General features: G+C 36.7%; 1 protein-coding gene across 2 annotated transcripts in view; it reads right to left on the bottom strand.

The window, feature by feature from the left end:
* LOC115629836 (integrin alpha-PS2) overlaps positions 1–22,720 on the bottom strand; it is a 62,930-nt gene that overhangs the window by 27,315 nt on the left and 12,895 nt on the right. For both annotated transcript variants that reach the window (XM_030526412.1, XM_030526413.1), the window contains exons 3-4: positions 12,817–12,941; positions 7,899–7,996 (exon numbers count right to left, since the gene is read on the bottom strand). In XM_030526412.1, coding sequence (XP_030382272.1) covers positions 7,899–7,996; positions 12,817–12,941 — 223 coding nt within the window. The remainder of the gene's footprint in view (positions 1–7,898; positions 7,997–12,816; positions 12,942–22,720) is intronic.

Raw genomic sequence — 22,720 nt, 5'->3', positions numbered from 1 at the left:
ATCTTTTGTTTTAGGGCCTCAAAACCTAAAGCTAAAATATTCCTTCCAATCAGCGCCCTCCACTAGACTTATTAATACTTTATTTGCATGTTTTGTTATTTTACAACTAAGGTTTTCAATATTCAGGTGTTTAGCAAGAAATACGAAAGAATATTTTAAAAGGTGAGCAGTTGAGATCGAATACAGTTCAGTGAAAATCATCCGTGTTAAGGCATTATTTTTTATTTTTTTTATTTTTTTATTTTATTCATAATATCAACAATACTACTGTCGATTATATAAAATCCTTTTAAATTTATTGTTGTTCTTTTTATTTTTTATTAACTAACTATTAACTAACTATTAACTAATAAATTTATGATGTTTCCGATTGCTTATGCAAATCAAAGCAAAGCATTATATATATAATATATTCATAATACTACGATTACTATATATAAATTACAAAATTCGTAATCTAATTTTTATCTGCGAATGTTTAACTTTTATTTAGAAAGTGAACTCAGCTGTTTCAGTTGGGATTTAACAAAGAAGAGATTTTCAAAACCGAAATGTCGTGTGAACTTCAAAATAAGCATAGATCTCTGCTGTGCTTCTATAGTCAGAGAATTTGTGCCCATTTCGCGTTCAATCTATCCAAGAAGGCAGTGAGCTATGACGACATACAAGTAGTACTTGATTAAGATTTAAATTTTGTGGTCTACTAGTACTTTACAAATTGAATGAAATAGACGTCTTTCCTTTATTCTATAGTTTTATAGTATGTGTAAATATATGATTTGTTTATTGTCCTTTTTGTGCGTGTCAGCAATGGAGGGTATTTAAAAATGTATTTATTTTATTCAGGAAACTAGCTAACCATCTACATGTCTCTTGTGGAACTGTAGCTCCACTGTGCGTTGCCTGTAAACAGTGCACTGCATTGTTTGATGGTCGCACATATGCCTGCAATTATTTTTACAAATTTATACATATTGTGCCTTTTATGGAATCCCAGTGCCACGACCGCAGCTATTGACTTGCCACAGGAAAATTGCCGCCGCACCGCTGACATAAACTCAAAATGACGCGCTATCGCCAAAAATGCATGCTGATCATCGCCCTCCCTCCACATCCACATCCCGCTCTCGGTATCTAGCACCGTACACTCTGAAAGTTTTCATTCAAATGCCTTGCGACAGGAGAAGAGACCACAAAGATGCTGATACTGATGATGATGATGATGACGATGACGACGGCTACTGCTGGCAGACCATTGAATCACAAATCTATGTGATGGAGCGACGGCCATAGAGTCGGACGTACATATTATGCAAGAGACTTCAATCCAAAAAAAAAAAAAAAAAAAAATACAAAATATCCCAACCAAATCACAGAGCCTGCCATCTTGGGCCATCCCGCTTCGGACTCCAGTGTTCCAATAAATGCGAGCGCTTCAGGTGTACCGTTTTTGGGCAGCTCGATGGCCCGAACAATAAAATAAAAATAAAGACAATCAGCTCGCCGCAAGGCAAACTGCGACGAAGAATGGAAGAATGGATGGCAAGCCAGCGTCGACCACAGCCATGAACAATTCAATTGAATTCAATGGACAATGTTCGGGAAACGTCCTCGTGCAGCGCTACAGTAAGCCGGCCGTCCTCTTTTGTACATTTGTCCGCCAGCCCACCAGTGGGTAATAAGTTAATAGCATTTTCCTATTAAAAACTTTATTATCAGCGCGTCGACGATGTCGAGCCAAGAGTTTGAGTGCGGCTAAAAATTTTAGTTGGTTTCGCGGTAAGATCGTTAGATATGCAGATGCAATTGATGCAGTGGCCGGAGCAATTGCTGCACCCAAATCTGGCTGACCACAAATAATATTACATGGAATTTATTGATGCGGCCCTCCGTTGGGCGCCATTAAGTTGCTATAATAATGAAAAAATTAACTACGATCTGGCGGTGTCATAATCTGGGCTAGGTTGCCAAAGACATAACATTTTTTATGAATACATGTTTCTAAAATTGCAGTGTAAAAATGGCGCCCAAAGTGGGGCAGGTAAATAAGATGACCAAATACTCGTAGATGCATGCACAATTTGGGTTTGAAATGCTTAACAAAAACATCGACTTTCTGACTATAAACATCTGTTGCCTTTGCGAGTTAAATGTCTGATCTAAAGGCTGTTGACTACTCTAAATATACATCTGCATAAATCCGGACAGCCCAGATGGAACAGTACATACTACAAGTATATACTGTAAGTATAGTATGTGCTTCATGAGAACTTGAGTTGTGAATATTTTCCCAACCATTCGGTAGGGCCCCAACTGGGTAACAGGCTCTTAGCGTTATTGTTATTGTAGCTGTGTTGTCGTCTGACTTTATTTTTGCTTTATTTATACGCTATTCGGCTTTTACCAAATTGTTTCTTCGTGCTCGAGTTTGGTTTAACGTTTTCTTAAAGCCGCTTGCTGGCAACATTTTTAAATGATTTTTTTTCTTCTTTTAAAGTGTGCTGTTGTTGTTGTTTTGTGTGGTTTATTGCCATGTTTGGCACATTGCATACCGAAATGCCAACGATAAATTTTTTAGACATTAAACTGCACTTTCGCAGACGCCGCCGCAGCCGCCGCTGCCGTCGTTCGTTGGCGATGTTGTCGTCGTTGCGGCTGCTGCGGCTGCTGCAACAGCAACAACAACAGCAACTACAACAAAAGTCAAAAGTCAACACGTTTGACATGGTCGACATGCAGACGTTTCCATTGCAAATGCAAAAGTTCTGGCTGCGACTCGAATCTGACTCTGACTCTGACTTCGGCCTCAACTCTTTCCATATTTGCGTTCAATAGCGAAACAATTTCACAGATCGTGTCGATGATCATGTCGCAATCGAGGCAACGCAGTAACACACGAAAAAATACAACAACAAATAAGATTTAATATTATTCGGAGCTTCGTTAAACATATAATACTCTATATAAAAATGTATGTAAAGCCATGGCCTATCAAATTCTATTAAACATCATATGCCAAAAAAAAAACCAAAAAGCAATTGTAGATTTTCAATTTAAATCAGGAAAAAACTAAATTTGTACTTTGATGGATGGATAGATTGAGGACTTCAATATTCTGATGCTTTTTATAAATCCCTTTATTCAATTCACTTAGAAGCATAAGGTTTCAACCCAATATTCAATTTGCTACACTCAAAATAGTGACTCAGTAGCTATAGAGACTAAATTTTTTAAAGTAGAATATTAGCTAACAATAAAAAGTGTCCATGTTCTCCCTATTTCTTCAAAAAAAATTGTCCCTTTAAAATGAATATGAATAAACATTTCTTACAAAATAATTACCTTTTTATTTTGAAGTCATTTCAGCTCTTTTGTTTTTTAAAGAAAGTTATATCCCCATGTTAAGAGAATGTTGTTGTATTTAAAGAATACAGTTACAAGTTATTGTTGAAAATGTGTATATTTTTAAGAAACTAACTCATTTTTAAAATACATTTTTTTAACACCGATATATGAGAAACAAATATTGAATTGTTTTTAATTAGATCTTTCAGTACTAGTACAAGTACTTTTTTCTTTTAGATTCCATTCTTGTGATGATTATTTGATGGCCAAAAGGTTGTTTTCCAAGTTCCAAGTTCTGATTAAACATATCTCTTAAAAATTATTTAGAAAATAGGATTATATTACATTAATAAGCTACTTAACGATGTTCATCGATCAAATTATTTACTTTATTTTTGCAAATTCTGATCAAACAAATCTTTACTATATGTAGATGAATCGCAATCGTTGACCTGCTTTTGTAATTGAATGAATTGATATTCATCATAATTATTGAAAAAGGTCCAGGAATTATGGGAGCTACGTTGAATTACGATGACTGTCCTATCTTTTCACACATGCGGCTCATTCATGGTGGTACTTATCTACAATAAGCTGAATAATATGTTCATAGTCCCCCGGAGCTTTTGTGCAGGGTATAATAAAGTGAAAAAAGAGCTCACGACATGCGGCACATGCCTATACCCATGCCTATGTCCAGGGCCAAGCCTCTTGCAACGTGATTTCAGCTGTCCTAGTCCATGGTCCATATTCCGTGAGCCGTAGTACGTGGTGCGTGGTGCATGGGTCCCTGATCCATGGTCCGTTGGGCCGTTGAGCCGTTGTTCCTTCAATGGGATCACAATGATGTCACCTTTGCTCTGAGCTGATGTTGATTGCCAGCGCGCGCAATTTTATGGCACGATCAACTTTATGGAATGACCATAGCATAGTTTGAATATTTATTTATTTGTGCTTAGCCACATACTATATTTTTTGGCAATGCTGATTTACTCCAGTTGGGTCGCTGGCCAACCCTCGACAGAACAAAGTTGATGGCGTTCCCAGATAATGAGAGCGGTGATGTAGTCGCAACGCACTTGGCGCTAAAATAAATCGATGGCTTTTAATGGCCGGTCAGTTGGTAGGTCGGTCGCGTTTTTGAAGGCCAACAGAGCAGGTTTAATAAACGGGCCACACACACACACACAGAAACACACACACAATGACGTGCAACGGAAGTGCCCAAGACATGGCCAACAAAAGGGCCATCAATGCGTTTAACGGTTTTCTTGCAGGTCAACATCAAATGGGCCAAATCAAAGTTAATTGAGAACTAAAGTGAAAATCAAATGTTATGGTCGCCTCGGTTGGGTGGGCTCCCTCGTGCTCGATAATCGAATGGTGTCTTGTTTGGTGTCTCGATGCCCCGGGCCGCCAACGCAATTAACAAAAGCAGCTCCAATGAATGAGTGAATGAATGAATGAACCAATGACTCGACTATGTGGCGCACCTCAAAAGCGACCACGCTGGCATATTTCTGTTGCAATGAGTGTATACGAGTGTGTATGTGTGTGTGTGGCTTACTTTAAGCAATCTGAACCAACACAAGGTATAAGCACAACCGCAAGAACAATAGTTACAAATAATAATAATAATAATAATAATACCAGCAATGCAAACTGTGACAAAAGTTGACAAAACACAAAATCAAAACAGAAATGTTGTACGAGAGTTTACTCTTTAAATAAAAAAGTGTATTTACATGTTCTCTCAACTTAGATTAAAGATATGGCACATCATTTCGTCACTAGACAGATCATGTGTTTGCAAGGGAAACTGAATTCGCATCAAGCATAGTTATGGATATAACAATTCAAAGACATTTCATTAGCTCCTTGAAGCTAATTTTCTTCCTCGAAAGTCAGCACCACAACCTGAAGATAATCCTGATTCCAAAATTTGGTTCATTTCACACACAATTATTATCTAAAATTTGTGCTATAATCTAATCTTCCTTGGAAAGCTGTACACTTCTTTTCTTCTTCATATTTTGCTTTTGTTTCTAGTTAATAATTGTTTAAATTGTTTTTCAAGTTTCTGCCTTGAAATCAGTAATACAATATTTAATATTTAAATTAATCGAGATTTTAAATCTTCACAGTTCGTAAAGAAAGGTTCAATTATGAAAGCGAGATATAGCATGTTCCAAGAATGAATTAAATATAATATACGAGTATATCATCCTCTGCTGTTGAAAATGTTTTGATTCAAGTAATTGTATTCCCAATTTTTAATTTATAAGTTACATGTCATTTGATAATTCCGACTACGACGGCTATAAATGTTTCAAGAATTTTTAGAATCCTGTTATGTTGGAAAGGTTTTTGGAGAAATATTTTAAACTGATATTGATAATAGTTGTGGTGAGAACTGAACCACTGATTGAACAATATTTTATATTACTTTCAATAAGGTTTATCTAATTAACAGTTTTGATTCCCCCTTTTCTTAAAATTTGTACTTTGTACCCCCAATTAGTTAGTGCAAAGGCGTAGAAGAGCATGAATATAATTTTCTGTACTTCAGGCAGAAAGAATCTCGATAGTTTTGTTAATTCTTTTATTCTTGAAAAAATCAAACATTGAATAGCTCCCTGCAATTTGGAAAAACTCTATTTCATTTCATAAAAAAATAGAGCCTGGATATGTAAAGCTTTTCTTTGTAAGAAAACAAGTTTCAGAAAAGTTGACGAAAATGCATTTTCAAAGAGCATGCAAATGTCGATGTGTGAGACTTGGATTTCATTGCAGCTGCCACCCACACACACACACACACACATACTCTAACGGCAATGCACACCCACCGCAGTCGCACACACACATGCACACAAAGCCGCACAAGACATTAAAAAAATGCAGCGCAGTGTGGCGCGTTGTAATAAAAATGTCATTTTGATTTTTCTTTCAGTTTCAGTTGCGCCGTTAGTTTCGACGGGCGCCCACCTGTTTTTTTTTTTTTTTTTTTTTTTTTTTGTTTATTTTATTGTGTGTTACTCTCCTTGCTACGCATTGATTGCACTTTCATGTGGACGGCGCCCAACCTCGCCCGCTCTTCCCCCTGCTGCTGCCAACATCGACTGCCATCCAACGAGGTCTTGCGCTATTTTTTTTTTCTTGTTTGGTTTTTTCTTACCTTTTTTTTTGATGATGCCATCAACGCACATTAAAGTCAGTCAGTCGGACGGACAGACAAACAGACAGACAGACTGGGAGATAGAGGACAGGAGACGTAACGACTGAGAGGTAGTAAGGAAGTTAGTCAGTCAGTGGGTCGAAACTAGTTCATGGCGCTGAAAATGAAAGTCCATTTGGCATTATAGAGCTGTTAATGTTGGTTTTTTATAGTGGATTTGGATTTGGGGTGGCATTGCCCACGTGAATGCAAGGTAATTGCTTTTCCCACAGAGATGAAGAGTGTACAGTTGAGGGGGAGGTGATGGTGCCACCTAATTCTGATGACATTCATCTTATGGCAGCTTAAAGGTGTGGGCAGGTCTCGAAAACCTTGCACTACTTCCATTCCTTCATTTTCTGTTTAAGATATTGCAATATTGTAAAGCTCTAATCGATTTAACCAATCCTCTCAATTCATTTCTTCTTTTTAATGCAATTTTTGGGAATTTGCTGATAGCCCCATAATTCGAAATTCAAATTAATATAAAAGTAATTATATACTCATCGAAAGATGATGATTTGTCGGCTGAGTAGAGAGCGTACCATTTCATCCTTTGGTAGTTTTTCCATTTTGTAATTATTTTGTTTATGGACTTCATTACATTAAATATTTATTATGGTGTTGAAGATATGTAATATTTGTAGAAGATAGGTCTAGAGCGGTTGGTGGTTTTAGAATAATCTCTCTTCTGGACTCCTTGTATACTGGTAGATATTTATTTCTAATTTATATAATTTATAGTTTATTTGTTTTGTACATTACATATTTTCATGCAATATAAAACTAAATTTTTCCCCTCTTTTAAAGTATACCTAACTACATATTTTGTTTATTGGTCGAATTTTAACTGTTCTGCGTTTTTTATATTTGTATTTATTATTTTACTCTTACACACTTAAATAAGTTGTTCAAATTATTTGATTTATAAACATTTTTTTAAAGGTAATTATGATCCTTTTCCGATTAAAAAAAGATATATTTTCGAAATGAAAATAATTTAAAATCGATTCGATCTCTCTGCGTTTTTTATATTTGTATTTAATATTTTACTCTTAGACACATAAATATGTTTTTATTATTATTATTAAATTATTTGATTTATAAGCAATTTTTTAACGGTAATTATGATCCTTTTCCGATTGAAAAAAGATATATTTTCGAAATGAGAATAATTTAAAATCGATTCGATCTGAAGAAGAATTGCAGTGGCATCGTTTTACTTTTCAAACACAATCTGAGAATTCGGAGAAATTCTGATTTTGTATCCTTTATATGCCTTTAAATACTTTAATTTTTACTTAGCTCTACCTATATATACTGAGTACAGTCTACTCACCACAACTAAGTCATTATCGCGTCCTGTGGCCACAGTAGCGCCCAGCCATTGGTAGGACTTTCGATCGATAATCTCTCCCTTCTCGTTGCGATTGTTACCTGCGGATAGTAAACAAATTCGTTAAGTAAAAATGTACATAACATTAAAAATCAAGAAATGACACCATTTTTTCCTGGTGAAAGAATAAAGCTTGTGTATTTGGAGCATATATGTACATATATATATATAGGGAGAGGGTGTTGTACGGAACACTATAAAATCAGATGTAAAAAAAAAAAACTATGCTATAAATTTGTAAGCGCGGCGACTGTTTTATGTCCAGACATTAAAGACATTATAAAGAAAATGAAAGAAGAGAATACTAAAAATGTGGACGGGAAATAAACAATTTAGTGAAATTAATATTTTGGCAGCATAAGAAGTAAAGCGTGTGTCGCTGATGGGGAAGGTGGGGGAATGCGAAGAGGTGGTTGGAGGTATGCAAGAAAAAGCAAACTAATTAGGTTGCTCTGAAACAAAACACTTGATGGTAAATGGTAAATTGTAAATGGTGACTGGTGAATGGGCGCTTCCGCTTTAAATGATTTATGGCATTATGTGCTGGAGCTGGAGCTGGAGCACAAAAGACAGACAATTTATGCCTATAAAAATACTTATATAAAGACATCAGTATATACAGAAAATATATGTTACAGACCGTAACGATGCACAGCAATGAAATGATCATTTGTGTACAGTCGATAAATATTATTTTCTCTTAAAGAGATCCCAGAAAGAAAAACAAAAAGTTAGCTTTAAACTAAACAAAGCTGAAGCAAGCTTCAACAAGTGTTGAAAAATCATTGTATGTATATAGAACAATGTTTAAAAGAAATTAAAGTAGTATGTATTTACAATCAATGAACTCTCATTGAAATCTCAGAAAGAAAAACAAAAAGCTAGCTTAAAACTAAACAAAGCTGAACAAAACAAAAGCAAGCTTCTACAAGTGTTGTAAAATTATTGTATGTACATTGAACAATGTTGAAAAGCAATTAATGTAGCATTTACAATCAAAAGGCGTGCAAAAATATTTTGAAATGTTTAGATAAAATGAATCAAGTTTTTTATTACGATATTTCCATTTTTAAATATTTTAATATCTTTTTTAATACCACACTGTGCCTGAGCTAATATAATTATTTGATGATATCATATCATTGTCGAACATTTTGTGAACTCTTGTGTATCTATGAGTTGTGGTGTAAATAGTGATTCATTTTACTCAATGAATTAATTTCTGAAAAGCAATACTGCATCATGATAAATGTATACAGTATGTGTATAAATAAATATGATACGTAAGCAATGAGTAACAATAGAGTTGATGAGAAGCTAGGGGCAGATGTTTATGAATCACAAACTTCACATTTAGATTTCACATTTGTGTATTAACATATTTGGTGCTGGAGCCACGTTCTGATTGGGTGATTGGGTGTCAGTGTCGAAGAGAATAGACAAACCTGCTAGCTTGATAAAACACCTGTTCATTCCTTTGATTATAAGTTTGTTTTGTTTTTTTTTTTTTAATTTCAATTCCGTTTTGAAAGCATAACATTAAAGATCAAATCAGATGGGTTAGCGTTTCGTTGTGTTAAAGGTTTGGCAAACACTTAGATAAATATTTAAGCACACCCACACCCGACACACGAGAAAAAAAATTGATACATTCAACCACATTCAACCAACCATGGGCATTCAACTTTGGGCAACACCCTGTAAATGAGGCTGGCGCTGCAGTAAATCCTTTTTTGGACGGGCCATCGATGAGGCACGCGTCCGCGATCGAAGGTGTTGGCAATTGTCGGGTGTTTTTTTTTTCTCTCTTTTTTTTTTGTTTGTTTGTTTATACAGTCAATATACATAGAAGAAGAAGAAGAAAAAGCGGCGGCAGCAGCAGCACCGACTGTTGAAAATTAAATTGCATATTTATGGCATCTGCGCTTTCGACAAGTTGTCAGCTGAAGTCCGGGAAGGACCATTAGGAGGGAGAACGTTTAGTTCTCAGTCAGACAAGCGACGCCACTGCCATTTGCATCATGCGGGCCCCGATGCAGAGAGGGGCGAGCCAACGGCAACGGCTGCTGACTCTGCCTCAATTGTTTAGCTGAGGGAGCGTCGCACGCACTTTATGGCAGAAATATGCAAACGGCCACAAACACAGCACGCTCGTGCGACTGCCACCAATGCCTCTATTAGAGATGGACACGTGAGCCAAGATTTCGGCGCGCTTGCGCCTCAATTTCTACGAGCTTATGGAAATGGCATTCCCTAGAGAATGTGTTTCTATGTTTTCAAAACTAATTTTCAACAAAATTATAAATCAGGCTCACAAAACGATTCATTAATTTCTAAGACTACTTATACATATAAGAAGAGCATGCCATAGAAAGTTTTGAAATATTGCTACGATTTATATCTATGTATACATATATCATATTGAAAGTAATTCTTACAAGTCTACAAGAGTTTATAAAAAATTGTGGAGAGCATGCCATAGAAAGTTCTTAAATGTTGCTACGATTTGTATCTATCTACCTATCTATCTTTCTATCGATCTACCGTTATCGGCTTGCGTTGTTGCGCCACTGAATTGTAGTGCTTTTTCATCTTTCCGACGTCACATCTTTCCCAATACGTCCTCGCTTTTTATGGCTTCGGTTACGTGCTTGATTGGGTACCCACTGTCGTCCACCTTTCGTCGTCTGTACAAAGGACGTCCATTGGTGTTTCTTGGATCAGATGTGGATGCCCTTTCGCGCATTTATATTCTTGCTCCGTTTCTATGGCTCTAGACGTAGATGCCCTTTCGCAAAGATCTTGCAAGCGTTATTCGCATCCATCTGCATTTTCAGCTGCATTTTTTTTAAATTCGATTTTACAATTTTATTTATTTACGAATGAAATACTGATGCGGCTTCTGTAAAGGAGATTTGGCTACGTTTGTACTCTATATTTACGCCGCTCTGTACTATATACATATGCGTTTTTAAGAGTCTATCTGATCCTTCAATGGCTTTTCGCTCACATCGTAGCCATGGCTACAGCTTCTTCTAACATATACATATGTACTCGTATATGTAAATGCCTTTCACTATATTCGCTCTCCCAATCACGTGGGCTGACCATCTCTAACTAGTGCCGCCTTTTCAGCAACTTCCTTCAACTCCATTCCACTCCACCATTTCCATTCGAGGATTGACGCTCGCCGATCTTCGCTTTTCATTCGACGTTCGACGTCACGCTTTGGCCAAAGCGAATAATTTTTATGTGCGCATCCGTTGCTGCAAATCGTGCGCGGCTTGCGCGCGGCTGCGTTAAAGGGACCTTGAAAAAGGGGGCGGGCGCGCAGTGCGGGCTGGCCAGAGTGGTCGGAGCTACTACCGCTTTTGTTGTTTGCTTGTTAGGCTGTGGCTTCTCATTATTTTCAGCACATGCTCATACACTTACGAGTAAGTACATATGTATGTATATTTATAAATATGTGAACAAACGCACGCCTCAAAGCCCATTCCCCTCCACCCTCTGACTGGCAACAACTACCCTGTCCTGTTGGTAGCGATGGTGTGTTTATAATTTCCGTTTGTACTAAGGAAGTTTAATATAAAGACCAAGACGACAGCGATTTTAGCCACAACAATAGCAACAGCAACCGCTACAGTAAGAAATGGCGAATGTTCAGTGACGACGCTGCGCGACTCGCGCGCGTTTTTAATCGCGCCAAATATAACGCATTTCGCATGCCAAACGATGCGCATGCGTGTAAGCCATAAATAACTAATTGCAAGCTTGTTGCCTACACATGTGTCTATTATTATGGGACTGGCGCCAATTTATTTAACAGGTATTGTTATAGCCAGCGGCCAATGTCGTCGGCAGCGTTTGTCCCATAAGTTATTGGTAGAGGGCTTCCAGACTAGCCCCCATTATATATAACTTCTCTCCCAGAAGACTGCCGACCAACACTGCAATGAAGCCAGTCTTGTATGGGAATATTTTATGATACAAACTCCTATAGATAGATAGTTGATGGCATTTCCATTTCCTTTTCCACTTTTTTTCTGTTACAAATCTTTTTCTAATATTTTATGGCACTTTCTCCTGAAATGCTGGCTTTAAAAACTTAGCCATGTTGCTTTCAAATTACGTACTGTTTGCTAAAAAAAAACTGCATTAATGTGGATTATTAAGAATTTAGAACACAGCTACATTATGTCTTTTAATATTTTGTAAAGAAAGAGCTTGTTACCTTATCTATTTAAATTTTCAAAATTGTGTAGAAATTGATAGTCATTGGAAATATAACACAATTGGAGTTCAGCTACGCCAGGCTTAAAACATGCATTTATAAACTAAACTGAAGAACAAAGAATGTATATAAACAAATTTTTTTTCTAGCAATTGTATTATTTTTGACGCTAAAATTTGTTAACCAGTACCAAAATAATGTGCATTTTTGGGGAATTGTTCTTTTTAAGGTTTAGCTCGTTCAGGTTTACAAAATTCTTGATCTTAGATTCTTCTAATTATAAGCTACTTCACATCATATCGAGTTTGGAATGAAAAGTCTAATATATTGGAGGGGGATTTGTGGTGAGATTTCAGAACCCAAAATTATTAATATGTTTGTGGAATATAGAAATGTTTTATCCACAATTTCGCCTTTCTCTACTCGTAATGAGTATGCTCTAAAATCGACCTAATAACAACATTAAAATGATTATATTCAACTAGATAGATTATTATGGGCTTTTTTTAAGTGATTTTAATTGGGTATTGTATTGGGAATTGTATTTTGCGATCCCTAACCGCGAATGACAGTTTTTTGCAAAGAGGGCTGTTCTTAGCTTGATTTGATTTTTCTGTCTCTTGTACTCACCTTTTGAATCAAAAGTAACCAGCTTACACTCGTCATCGTTCATGCTGCATCTGAAGACGGCGCCCGCCTCCTTAACACCCTGCTGGTAACTGGATGTATCAAATTTGGGAGCACCAACGACGAGTCTGCAAAGAAACAGAAGAAAGACGTTGAGGTATAGTAGGTGTTTGAGACATAAACGCGGTGCATAAATTAGAATTAATTAAGTCGGCCAGTAGCGTAATTGGAGACGTTTTAAAGGTAGGTTAAGATTGGAAACCCGAGCTACCAGCAGCATCGCGTGCTGAGTGCTGATCGTCGGCGGGTGGTGGTGGCATTGCACCCTAGACGAGACACTCTCTTTCAATCTATCCCTCGCTCTTTAAACACTACATTGTTGTTGCAATTGTTGTTGTTGTAGAGTAGTTCATCATGCCATGAACATTGACAGCTGTCATTAGCATTCATTGCGGAAGCGGCAAAAACCATTGAAGGCATTGAGTTGTGGCTGTTAGGGTGCATCAGCCAGACCCCGGGCAGCGGCAAATGGATCTTAATTAAAATTGAAAATAATAAAAATGAAAATACATAAATAAAGCAACAACAGCAATGGCAACAACCACTGTGGCCGCAATGCCAAATCAAACACTTCAGAGTTGATTAAAAATGAAAATGCCGCCCTTGCTCTCGCTCTCGTTCTCGCACTCCACTCCACTCCACTACACTCCTCTCCACCCCCACAGCTGATTCCGATAACCGACTCTTTTTATCTGCACCCACATGCAACAATTTGACGCTTGGCTAGAGCAAAAACTGCACAGATGCGTGCCACATCCACATCCACATCGGGAAAGTTGAGCGGCAGTTGCTAACAATGTCGGCCTTGTGAATGAGGTCGACTATAGTGGCAAAAAAGACAAGACGAGAGTACGAAACGGAATTGTTATGGGATGGTTGCAAAAAAAAAAAAAAAAAACAAGTAATACTCGTACAGAGTAATAATAAAAACATTTCAAGTGCCAATAGAAAACAAACTTCAATTTAATGGTCGCATCCAATCATCTTGCAAAGAAAATTTCAAATAGCATGCTGGCATACAGATGTTTGAAACAAGAATAAAATATTTCAAAAATTAATTTTGAACCAAGGGAAGGAAGCCTTAGATTTAATTTTGTTACTGGATTAGGTCTCAGTTAATTCTCAAATTGTGTGCTCGTGTTAAGCTTTGAATAAAGATTTGAGTACAAAATGTAAATGAGCACAATTTAGCAAGGGTGTAAGTTAGAAGGACCGCTAATGCAAGGATATCCTCAAGACATAGAAAAACTCAGGCATTTAGTTAAGCACCCCTGAAGTCCAGTGAGGAAATAGGTAATTAATAGTTTATATATCTTACTTCAATTTACTTCTGCGAATAAGCCTCAATTGTAAAATGGACTAGAACTTTCAAACTGGTTTTCTGCTGAGTTGTAAACACACAGTGTATGGATTTTGATTTTATTATCTATTGAAATAGAAATAAAGCTCAACAAATAAAAAACGAAGCATCTGGCATAATTAAAACCTACCATACTCACAAAGTTTAACTTGAAACTAGATTTTTAGCTTGGAATAAGCATTTTTGACTGATTCTGAGCATAAAGAGAAAATCCAGCCTTATTAGATCTAACAGCATAAAGAAAAATATTAAGTGCTGCCAACATTTTGTGGCTTAAGTAAGTTTTAATTAAAATAAATTCAAATTAAACGAAATTGTTTCACGATTTAAGAAAAACAAACTTCTAATTTGTTATCAATAATTAACTTTTTTTTATATAAGTCTATTGACACTTACAATATTTATCTAAGAATAAAAGAGATTATGTTTTCAAAGTGTGTCGGCTTCGAAAGAGCCTTTTGTTCTAACTCGGGTCTTCTGAAGAAATCTGCCAACATATTTAAGACTAAAATGAAATCAATTCAAATGAAAACATTTCCCTGCTAATCTGAAGTCGATAAAACCCAATTCGCAATTCTGAAAAGCCGCAAACGCTTCTCTTGAAACGAAATTTCTTATTATTCATAATTTTATATGTATAATATTTGATTCATGGCCTGCAAGTTTTCCTATTTTCTGCTAAAAGGGTATCAACCGTCCTTTGGTTGATTTTTGAAATTGATTACAAACTTGGTTTTGAACTTGAGAATAGCAACGATCCGATTAGTGGAGGGCTTCCTGAGTTCCACCCGTTGTTGATGTCATAACTGAGCTAAGCATTAGTTAATGCTAAACCGGCTGAGATCAGTCAAGTGCATGGGCAGCGTGTACATACTTGTATAGTACAGCATGTGGCATATAGACATATAATTAATAATAATTTATTAACACACATTTGCATGTCAGCGCCGACAACGAGGCGCTAACGAATGCCACAAAACAGGTTTCGACCAGAAGTCCGCCCCCACCGTTCCGGTGCCCCTGGCCATTGGTCATTGGCCATTGCAATCGCTTGGTCAGCATTTGCATTTTAGTGAATGAACGCATAACCAAAAATATTGTGAACCAAGCATGAATAACAAAATGCAAATGAACCAACAATACTTTTGACTCATTCGTAGCCCTCTTACCTGTGAAGGTCTCATGAATGAGCGAGTCAGTCCCACGCAAACTTAAAATCAAACCACAATCATTGACATTTACTCTTACCATATGCCAATAAGTATGAACGGAATTATTTCAAATATGGCCGTAGAAAACTAAAGACCTGCACTGTAGAATTTGTACAATCGCCGTCTCTCTAAAGTGACATCATCCGACATTCTTGTTGCATTATTATTGCAGTGCAAATATTAACATTCTTAATTATTCACTGGCCCAAATAATTCAGGAATTCTTCATAATATTCGTGTAGAGGGAAAGAAAAGAACCGCTTTTTGCTTTACTTTCAAGATAAGTTGTAGGCGATATTATTTTTATAAAGCTAAATCGAACTGCAATGTTAATCTCGTTTCTTGGAAACGAACCACTTATCTTCGCGCTTTTAAGGCGCAAGACCGGAGACTGATTGTCTGCCACTACTCAGAAATAACTACCAGGGAAGAATATTCCAAAGAAAAAATTGTACTGCCGAGATGAAAAGTGACTATTTCAAGAAGAGATAAAACCTAGAATAGCAACACTATAGCCCTAAGCTCCGACAAGGCTTGGTATGGGTTAAGATATTTGAAATGCGGGCATTAAAATAAAATAATTAAAAATAAGTTATGGGTAAGAGGTAAGTCGACTCTTACTTAGTTTGTAGTGCTAGAAGGGTTGTAGTGCTAGAAGAAGAAAATTATGTTTATAGTGGATACTGGGACTAGATACAAATGAAGCAGCTATGCTAAGGAAAAACATACAATTTCTTATGTAAAAATTCATTAAGTACAGCTTAAGCCTTTCTTCCTTCCTTCTTGTCAAATTGTTTGAGCACTTAAAATGTAAACTGCTCTGAAATAGGTATATAGTATTCAAAATAAAATTTTATGTTGTTCCTCGTCATCGAAAGAGTACGCGAAATTCGAGCCATGTTTCATTCTAATTCCCTTAATTATACTCTGTACATGAAATGTACAAGAGTATATTAGGTTTGCGGGAGCTGAAAAATGTAACAGGCAGAAGGAGGCGTGGCAGACCCCACAAAGTATATATATTCTTGATCAGCATGACGAGACGAGTCGATCTAGCCCTGTCTGTCTGTCTGTCCGTCTGTCCGTCTGTCCGTCTGTCCGTCCGTATGAACACCTGGATCTCAGAGACTATAAGAGATAGAGACACCAAATTTTGCACGAAGATGCGTTATGTGTGTATTCTATACGAGTTTGTTTTATTTTTTTGATTTTCCCCCCCACTTCCCCCCTATGGGGGTTTTCCCGATTTTCCATTCGTATAATCGCCTATATCTCGGAGACTATAAGACCTAGGAACACCAAATTTTAGTCCCAGATGCCTTATGTGAATACGCAGAAAATGTATATTTTGGAATTCCCCTCCCTCCCCCCTCTACCCCGCAAATCGTAACTCCCGTAATTCTTGGAATTTCGAACTAAAATTTTGGAAATACCCCCAGTTAGTTATTATGTGTCCGTATGCCAAATTTCATTATGATAGACCGATTTAACAAGAAGTTATAGCCATAAATATATTTGCTGATGCAGCGCTGCTGCAGCGCTGCTCAAGCGCTGCTCAAGCGCTGCCCGCGGCTGTTGTTGATGTTGCTGTTTGGTTGACTGCGAAAATGCTTACACAGACACGAATAGATGCGCATAGGCATACATACACTCACACAGACGCAATTGCTATGTAAATGTGCAATTATACACCCTTTACGTGAGTTCGAATACCGAGAGAGGTAAAATCGATCAAATTTTTTTTTTTATTTTCTTAATTTTTTTTATTTTCTATAATTATTGTAAACATATGTACAGAGTATTTCAAAGTCGGGACACCCGACTTTAGCTTTTTTACTTGTTTTTAATTTAATTTTTTTTTTCTAAGATTTCTTTCATTGTGTCTTCTAAAAGGTAGAATTTATGTTTCGCATAAACTCTTATGTTTCTAATCGAATGTTGTTTTCTACAATCTGAAGAGCATTCTTCAATGTGTCCAAAGAACCATCCATAATTTCTATGTATTTATTTATTGATTATGATTGATGATAACTCATAGATTTATATTAAAAAGAAAAGTCTTAACTTTGAAGGGCTGTCTACAGTTCCGGTATTCCTACAAACAGACTGCCAGCTGAAACCTATTTTGTTGCCCTTCCATCTTTTAGAAACAGGGCGTGAAGAATATTCCAAGTGGTCCGAGTCAAGATCACCTCCACATCTGATACAGATACAGATACTGTACATATATGTGGTACATATTATATACTCGTAGGTATTTCTGTGTGTACGAGTATGTAATCCACAGACAATGCTCGTCCACAGTGCTTGTCGTTCCAATTGGCGCAGCGAATTTGTTGTTGTTGTTGCTGTTTGCGCAATTTTTCAAAATTTAAATTGGGCCCAGCGACCGCACGCGTCAGTGTGCAATGAACCAGAGAAGAGGCGGCAGAGCAGCAACAGACACAACAACAGAAACAACAACAACACTAAAAATAAATTTACATACGTTGCGTATTGTAATCAAAATCAATGCGCCTCAATTAAAAAAAAAAAGCAAAAGAAACGAAACAAAACAAAAATAAAAGGCGGGCGCGTGTCAGAAGCGCCAGGAAAATTTGTTCCTATTCAATTGTCTGCTGCTGCCTCCGTTGTTGTTCTTGTTGTTGGGAAATATCTCAATTATAGTTGCCGTTCGTGGTCGTTTGGCTAGTCGTCTGTTCGGCTGTTCGGCTGTACGGCTGTTTGACTGTTTGGCCCAGCAAGGCCACAGAGCGGGGCAACAACAATTAGAATGCATGGAAATCGTGGCATGAACCGAAACGCATTTCCAATCGAACAATTTTCCGCACACATGCGACGGCCAAATGTCTCTTTTGAAAATTGTTAAGATGCGGCCATAAGGAAACCCAAATTAACTGGAACTGTGTGGCCCATAATGAGAAAAACATTCGTAGGCCTTTTCGTAAAACCTACGCGTCCTCAACGACATCGTCTTCGCCGCGTCTTCGATGCCACGCGTGTTGCATGTTAAAGTGGCAGCAGAAAGAAAAAATAAAAGGACAGACTGGATGGAATGGGCGCTGCAGCGTCGCGTCGCGTGCAGCCGCAGCGCCTTGCAATAAAAATAATGTTAAAAATAAACTTATTTTTCGAAAATTGTTATAGTCATGTACATATGCATACACATACACATACATATGTATGTATGTATGTATGTATATGGCTGTGTGTGTGTGTGCGTGTGTGTGCGTGTACCTTCTTTGACTCTGACTTTTACAGCAAGTCAATTGCAACAACAGCAAAAATAACACAGCAGCAACCACACATGTACAGCATCCGTTCCACAGGATAGCACGGGCCTTTGTCACCGACGATTCGTTGCACAGTGGCACAAAGTCACAAAAAAAGTAACAACAATAAAATCAGACGCAAAATGCAACCTTCTACAGCAATAATCAGTTTATTAATAATACAGTTTGGTCTCAATAATCCAATCTGCAACACAAAAAAAATTTACAAATTTTTATTCTATCGCACCAAAGGCTTATGAAAGAAAATAATAAATACCATTTGTTATTTTGCAAAATTTAATGTCCGTCTTTAAATATATACATATAGTATATATCGATTGGGATATTTTTGGTATTTAATGGAATAAGGAAATAAACAAAATTTCTTCTTAATTTCTGAGGTGAATACGTCCGAGCGTGATTCTGCTCTAATTACAAAACTTATTAAACTTATAAAAAAATATTAAATAAGACCTAAATTCTTTTAATAGTATATGCCTAAGGCCTTTCTATCTATTTAATTGGTTGTGCAAAAAAAAGAATTAATATATATTATAATATATATTTGAATTTTCATGGGACTTTTTTAAAATACAATTAATTGATTAAATAATTTTAATAAAAAACTTATTTCAAAACAAATTGAAAATTAAATAAAGTATGAATATAATTAAAATTTGTTAATAACAAAATTTGTTTGACTTGTAAAAATAAATTGGAAAGCTGGCAAAAAAACTTAAAGAAGGTAATTATATTTCCAAGCCACGTCTTGTTAAATTGTACAAAATATTCCAGTTTTATAATAATCTATTAATTAATTAGGAAGTATGTAGTTTTATTTTGTGGTGATTAATACAAGTATGTTATTCCAAGTGTATAATAATATAAGTGATAATCAATAAGTGACAATCAATGAAAAAAAGCGTAAACATTAAAGAAAGCATCTTCGTTTTGCTCCACTATGCAGCACACAGGAAGAATGGTAGTTGGGCGTAGGGAATGGAGATGGGGAAGCTGAAGGTGAAGTCGCCCATTTGTATCTGACTCTCAGAGCAGGCCGAGTGCGCACAATTGAGCTCAACTCTCGTGCGTGTCTATGGTGTTGTGTGGGTGCGCGTGTGAAGCTGCGCATGCTTCCTGCCTGCCAGCCTGCCTGCCTGCCAGACTCCGACCCTTCCCGCATGTGTGCTGTGCAGGTCTGCTGCGACGTTCGAATTGGAGCAGGCGCTTTGCCTTTCGCATAAATATGTCGCTCATGCAACTACACTGACTGCCATTGATATTTGCAATTATCGAAAAGCGGCCTTACTTGATTATGTAGTACAGTATGAATGTATTATATATTCGAAAGATGATACTCCATTTTTTAAATTTTCTACCATCTAGTTGATTTTTTGCTACGCTAAGACAACTTCTATTTTTCATTTCTACATCGTTATGGCTGGCAATACATGTAGTGATAAAAGGCTGCATTGATCTTATAAACCAGCGAATTAATTTCGCATAGTGACAAACAAATTGTTGATGTTTTAAAATATTGTGAGCTATGATTATCATGACTTTCTTAGATACACCTAATTCTGTTTTTAAACGGTTGATTGGTTCCAGAAACAACCGTGTAGAAAAATACATTGATCATATGCAAAAATAGGTGATTGGTTCCTTATCTCTAAAGAAATATAAGTATATGAAATTTTTAAATTTCAAACCGTGTTATATCAAAATCGTGTAAAAAAATATTTTCCCATCTAACCGTTAATAGATTTATGGTAATGGAATGGACGTGTCTAAATTTTTGGACACAAAATTAGAGCCTAACTTTGCCATACTTATTCGCTGTTCTAAGCTGTAGAATATTTGGATTTCTGCAAACAATTTAAGCAACATTTTTTATACCTAAACACATTTATGCTAAACATAAACTATTTATGCTATGGAAGAATTTGTTAACTATTAACTGGCATGTGATTTATGCTGTCCTTTTTTCAACTCAAGATTTTTAACATTCAAGCCATTTGTGGAAGTTAGGCGCACACTTTTCACAAGCACTGTGGAGACGAACCTTTTAATTTAGTGCAATGCTCAAATAAAGGATTACATTTCGTTTCATTTCAATGCATTTCACAAAAATCGCCAAGTCACTTGGAAGGGGAAGACCCGCTTGGTTGACCGACCGCCCGCCACACAGCCTTTCAGTTGAGGGCGCTAAACATGTGTGTGCCTCATTTCTCACACACACACACACCCACACACACACACACATGGTGGAAAAACTAACCGTTCACACGTGACGCCTGCGCTATGCACTCAGAACTCGGAATCGCACGCCCCGTCACCATCACCACAACCACGACAACGACCACGACCATGACCGTGTCCATATCCATATCCATGTCGAAATGTCCAAAAGACCCCTAAGTCGACGTTTGTTTTTATTTTCATTTGTGTGTTTGTGTGTGTGTGTGTGTGGCACTCGTTCATTGAGCCATTTACCTAAATGTGCCCTCCACTCCACGTCTTTCGGTCCGTCCGACTGTTTGTCTTTCTACGCATGTGCATGTGCATGTGTGTGTGTGTGTCTGTTTTCCCAACACCTTTTTTACACATTGACACTTCCGTACAAATTACAGAGCGAGGCAAAAGGCACAGGATGCAGTGACAGCAACAAATACAAGAAGAGCAGCAACAACACAACTAATGTTGCCCACATTTGCCGTTGTTTATTGTCAATGCTGGCGATCATTGCTGATCCTTATCAAGTCGTTCTTCCACTCCCTCTCTCTCTCTCTCTCTCTTTATCTTTTTTTTGTGTTACTACTCGCTTACTTGGTTTGCAATCAAGCGGCAATTAAATGGCCCACAGAGAGCATAAGGCATTAAGCTTAGTTCACACGGAGGATTTCCATCAAACTGCCTGATTTTTCAAACAATTACCCGAAAACTGTTCATTGTTTATTTTTTTCAATTTTATTATACTGTTATTTTAACAACTTGAATCCATCTTTTAGTTGGAATAAAAATTAAAAATGATTCATTTCTTACAAAGCATAACATACAAGTACATATATCAAATGTAAGAGTTAGTGCTCTTTGTATTTGTTTAAACATTTGATAGCAACTACATGAAATATTCAAACAGCAGAAAAGTGTTTCCATACTAGTATATACATATCTAAACCTAAATTATTTTGGTATTAATGTAATTATTTCCCTTCATACTCATTGCTTTTTACTTACTTTTTTTTGCTATTTGGTTAACGTCAGATGTTTTTTTTTTTTTTTTGTTTTTTAACTAATTGCGCATTAGTAATCCCCTGAATCACGCGAAAATATTTTTTGTTTCATTGTTAAATTATATTTTTAATAGAAAGTGACTAATTTGTCTTTACACATATTTATGGGCACAATAACAACTCAATTGCTCACAGCTTAAATTTATAGCACACAATGGAAGAGTGGGAATTATACTGTAAAGAAATGAAGAAACCATCAAACTAAATATTTTCTGAATTAATTTGTTCCGTTCTGAAAACTTCTACCCCTAAGTCTAATTAGACATATTGAAATGCTTTCAGATATTGTATTTTTGAATCAAACTCCAATTCTCAATTCAAAGTGTTTTCATTTACTTCAAACGAATATTTGAAGCAACAGCATTGCGGGAACATCAAGTTGAATAATTTCATTTGTAGAGGGGATTCATATGGAATCTGGAAAATGGCCGTGTAAACAAAGTCTTTTTAATTCTGCACGGGTGCCAGTCTGCCAAATGCCAAAGTACAATAAGTATTTTCAAATCAATTACATTGTCTTCGACTGCCGCCGCCGCCGTTTGGCATTTCATAACCACAACAAAGCGAGCGACTAGCTGCCGAGCCGCCGAGCAGCTGCAACCGCAGTAAACCCTAGAAGTTGCATCAGCGGTAGACTCCATTATGCAATAGATAGTAAATCGGGGGCCCTAAGTCAACGAGCCAACGGTAATTGTAAGTAGAATTGTTTGG

The sequence above is a fragment of the Scaptodrosophila lebanonensis genome, unplaced genomic scaffold, assembly GCF_003285725.1.
Source record: "Scaptodrosophila lebanonensis strain 11010-0011.00,11010-0021.00 unplaced genomic scaffold, SlebRS2 tig00000165-arrow-arrow-pilon, whole genome shotgun sequence".
In the NCBI taxonomy this organism is placed as follows: Eukaryota; Metazoa; Arthropoda; class Insecta; order Diptera; family Drosophilidae; genus Scaptodrosophila; species Scaptodrosophila lebanonensis.
The sequence above is the reverse complement of the archived record's forward strand: the minus strand, read 5'-3'. Positions and strand labels throughout refer to the sequence as shown.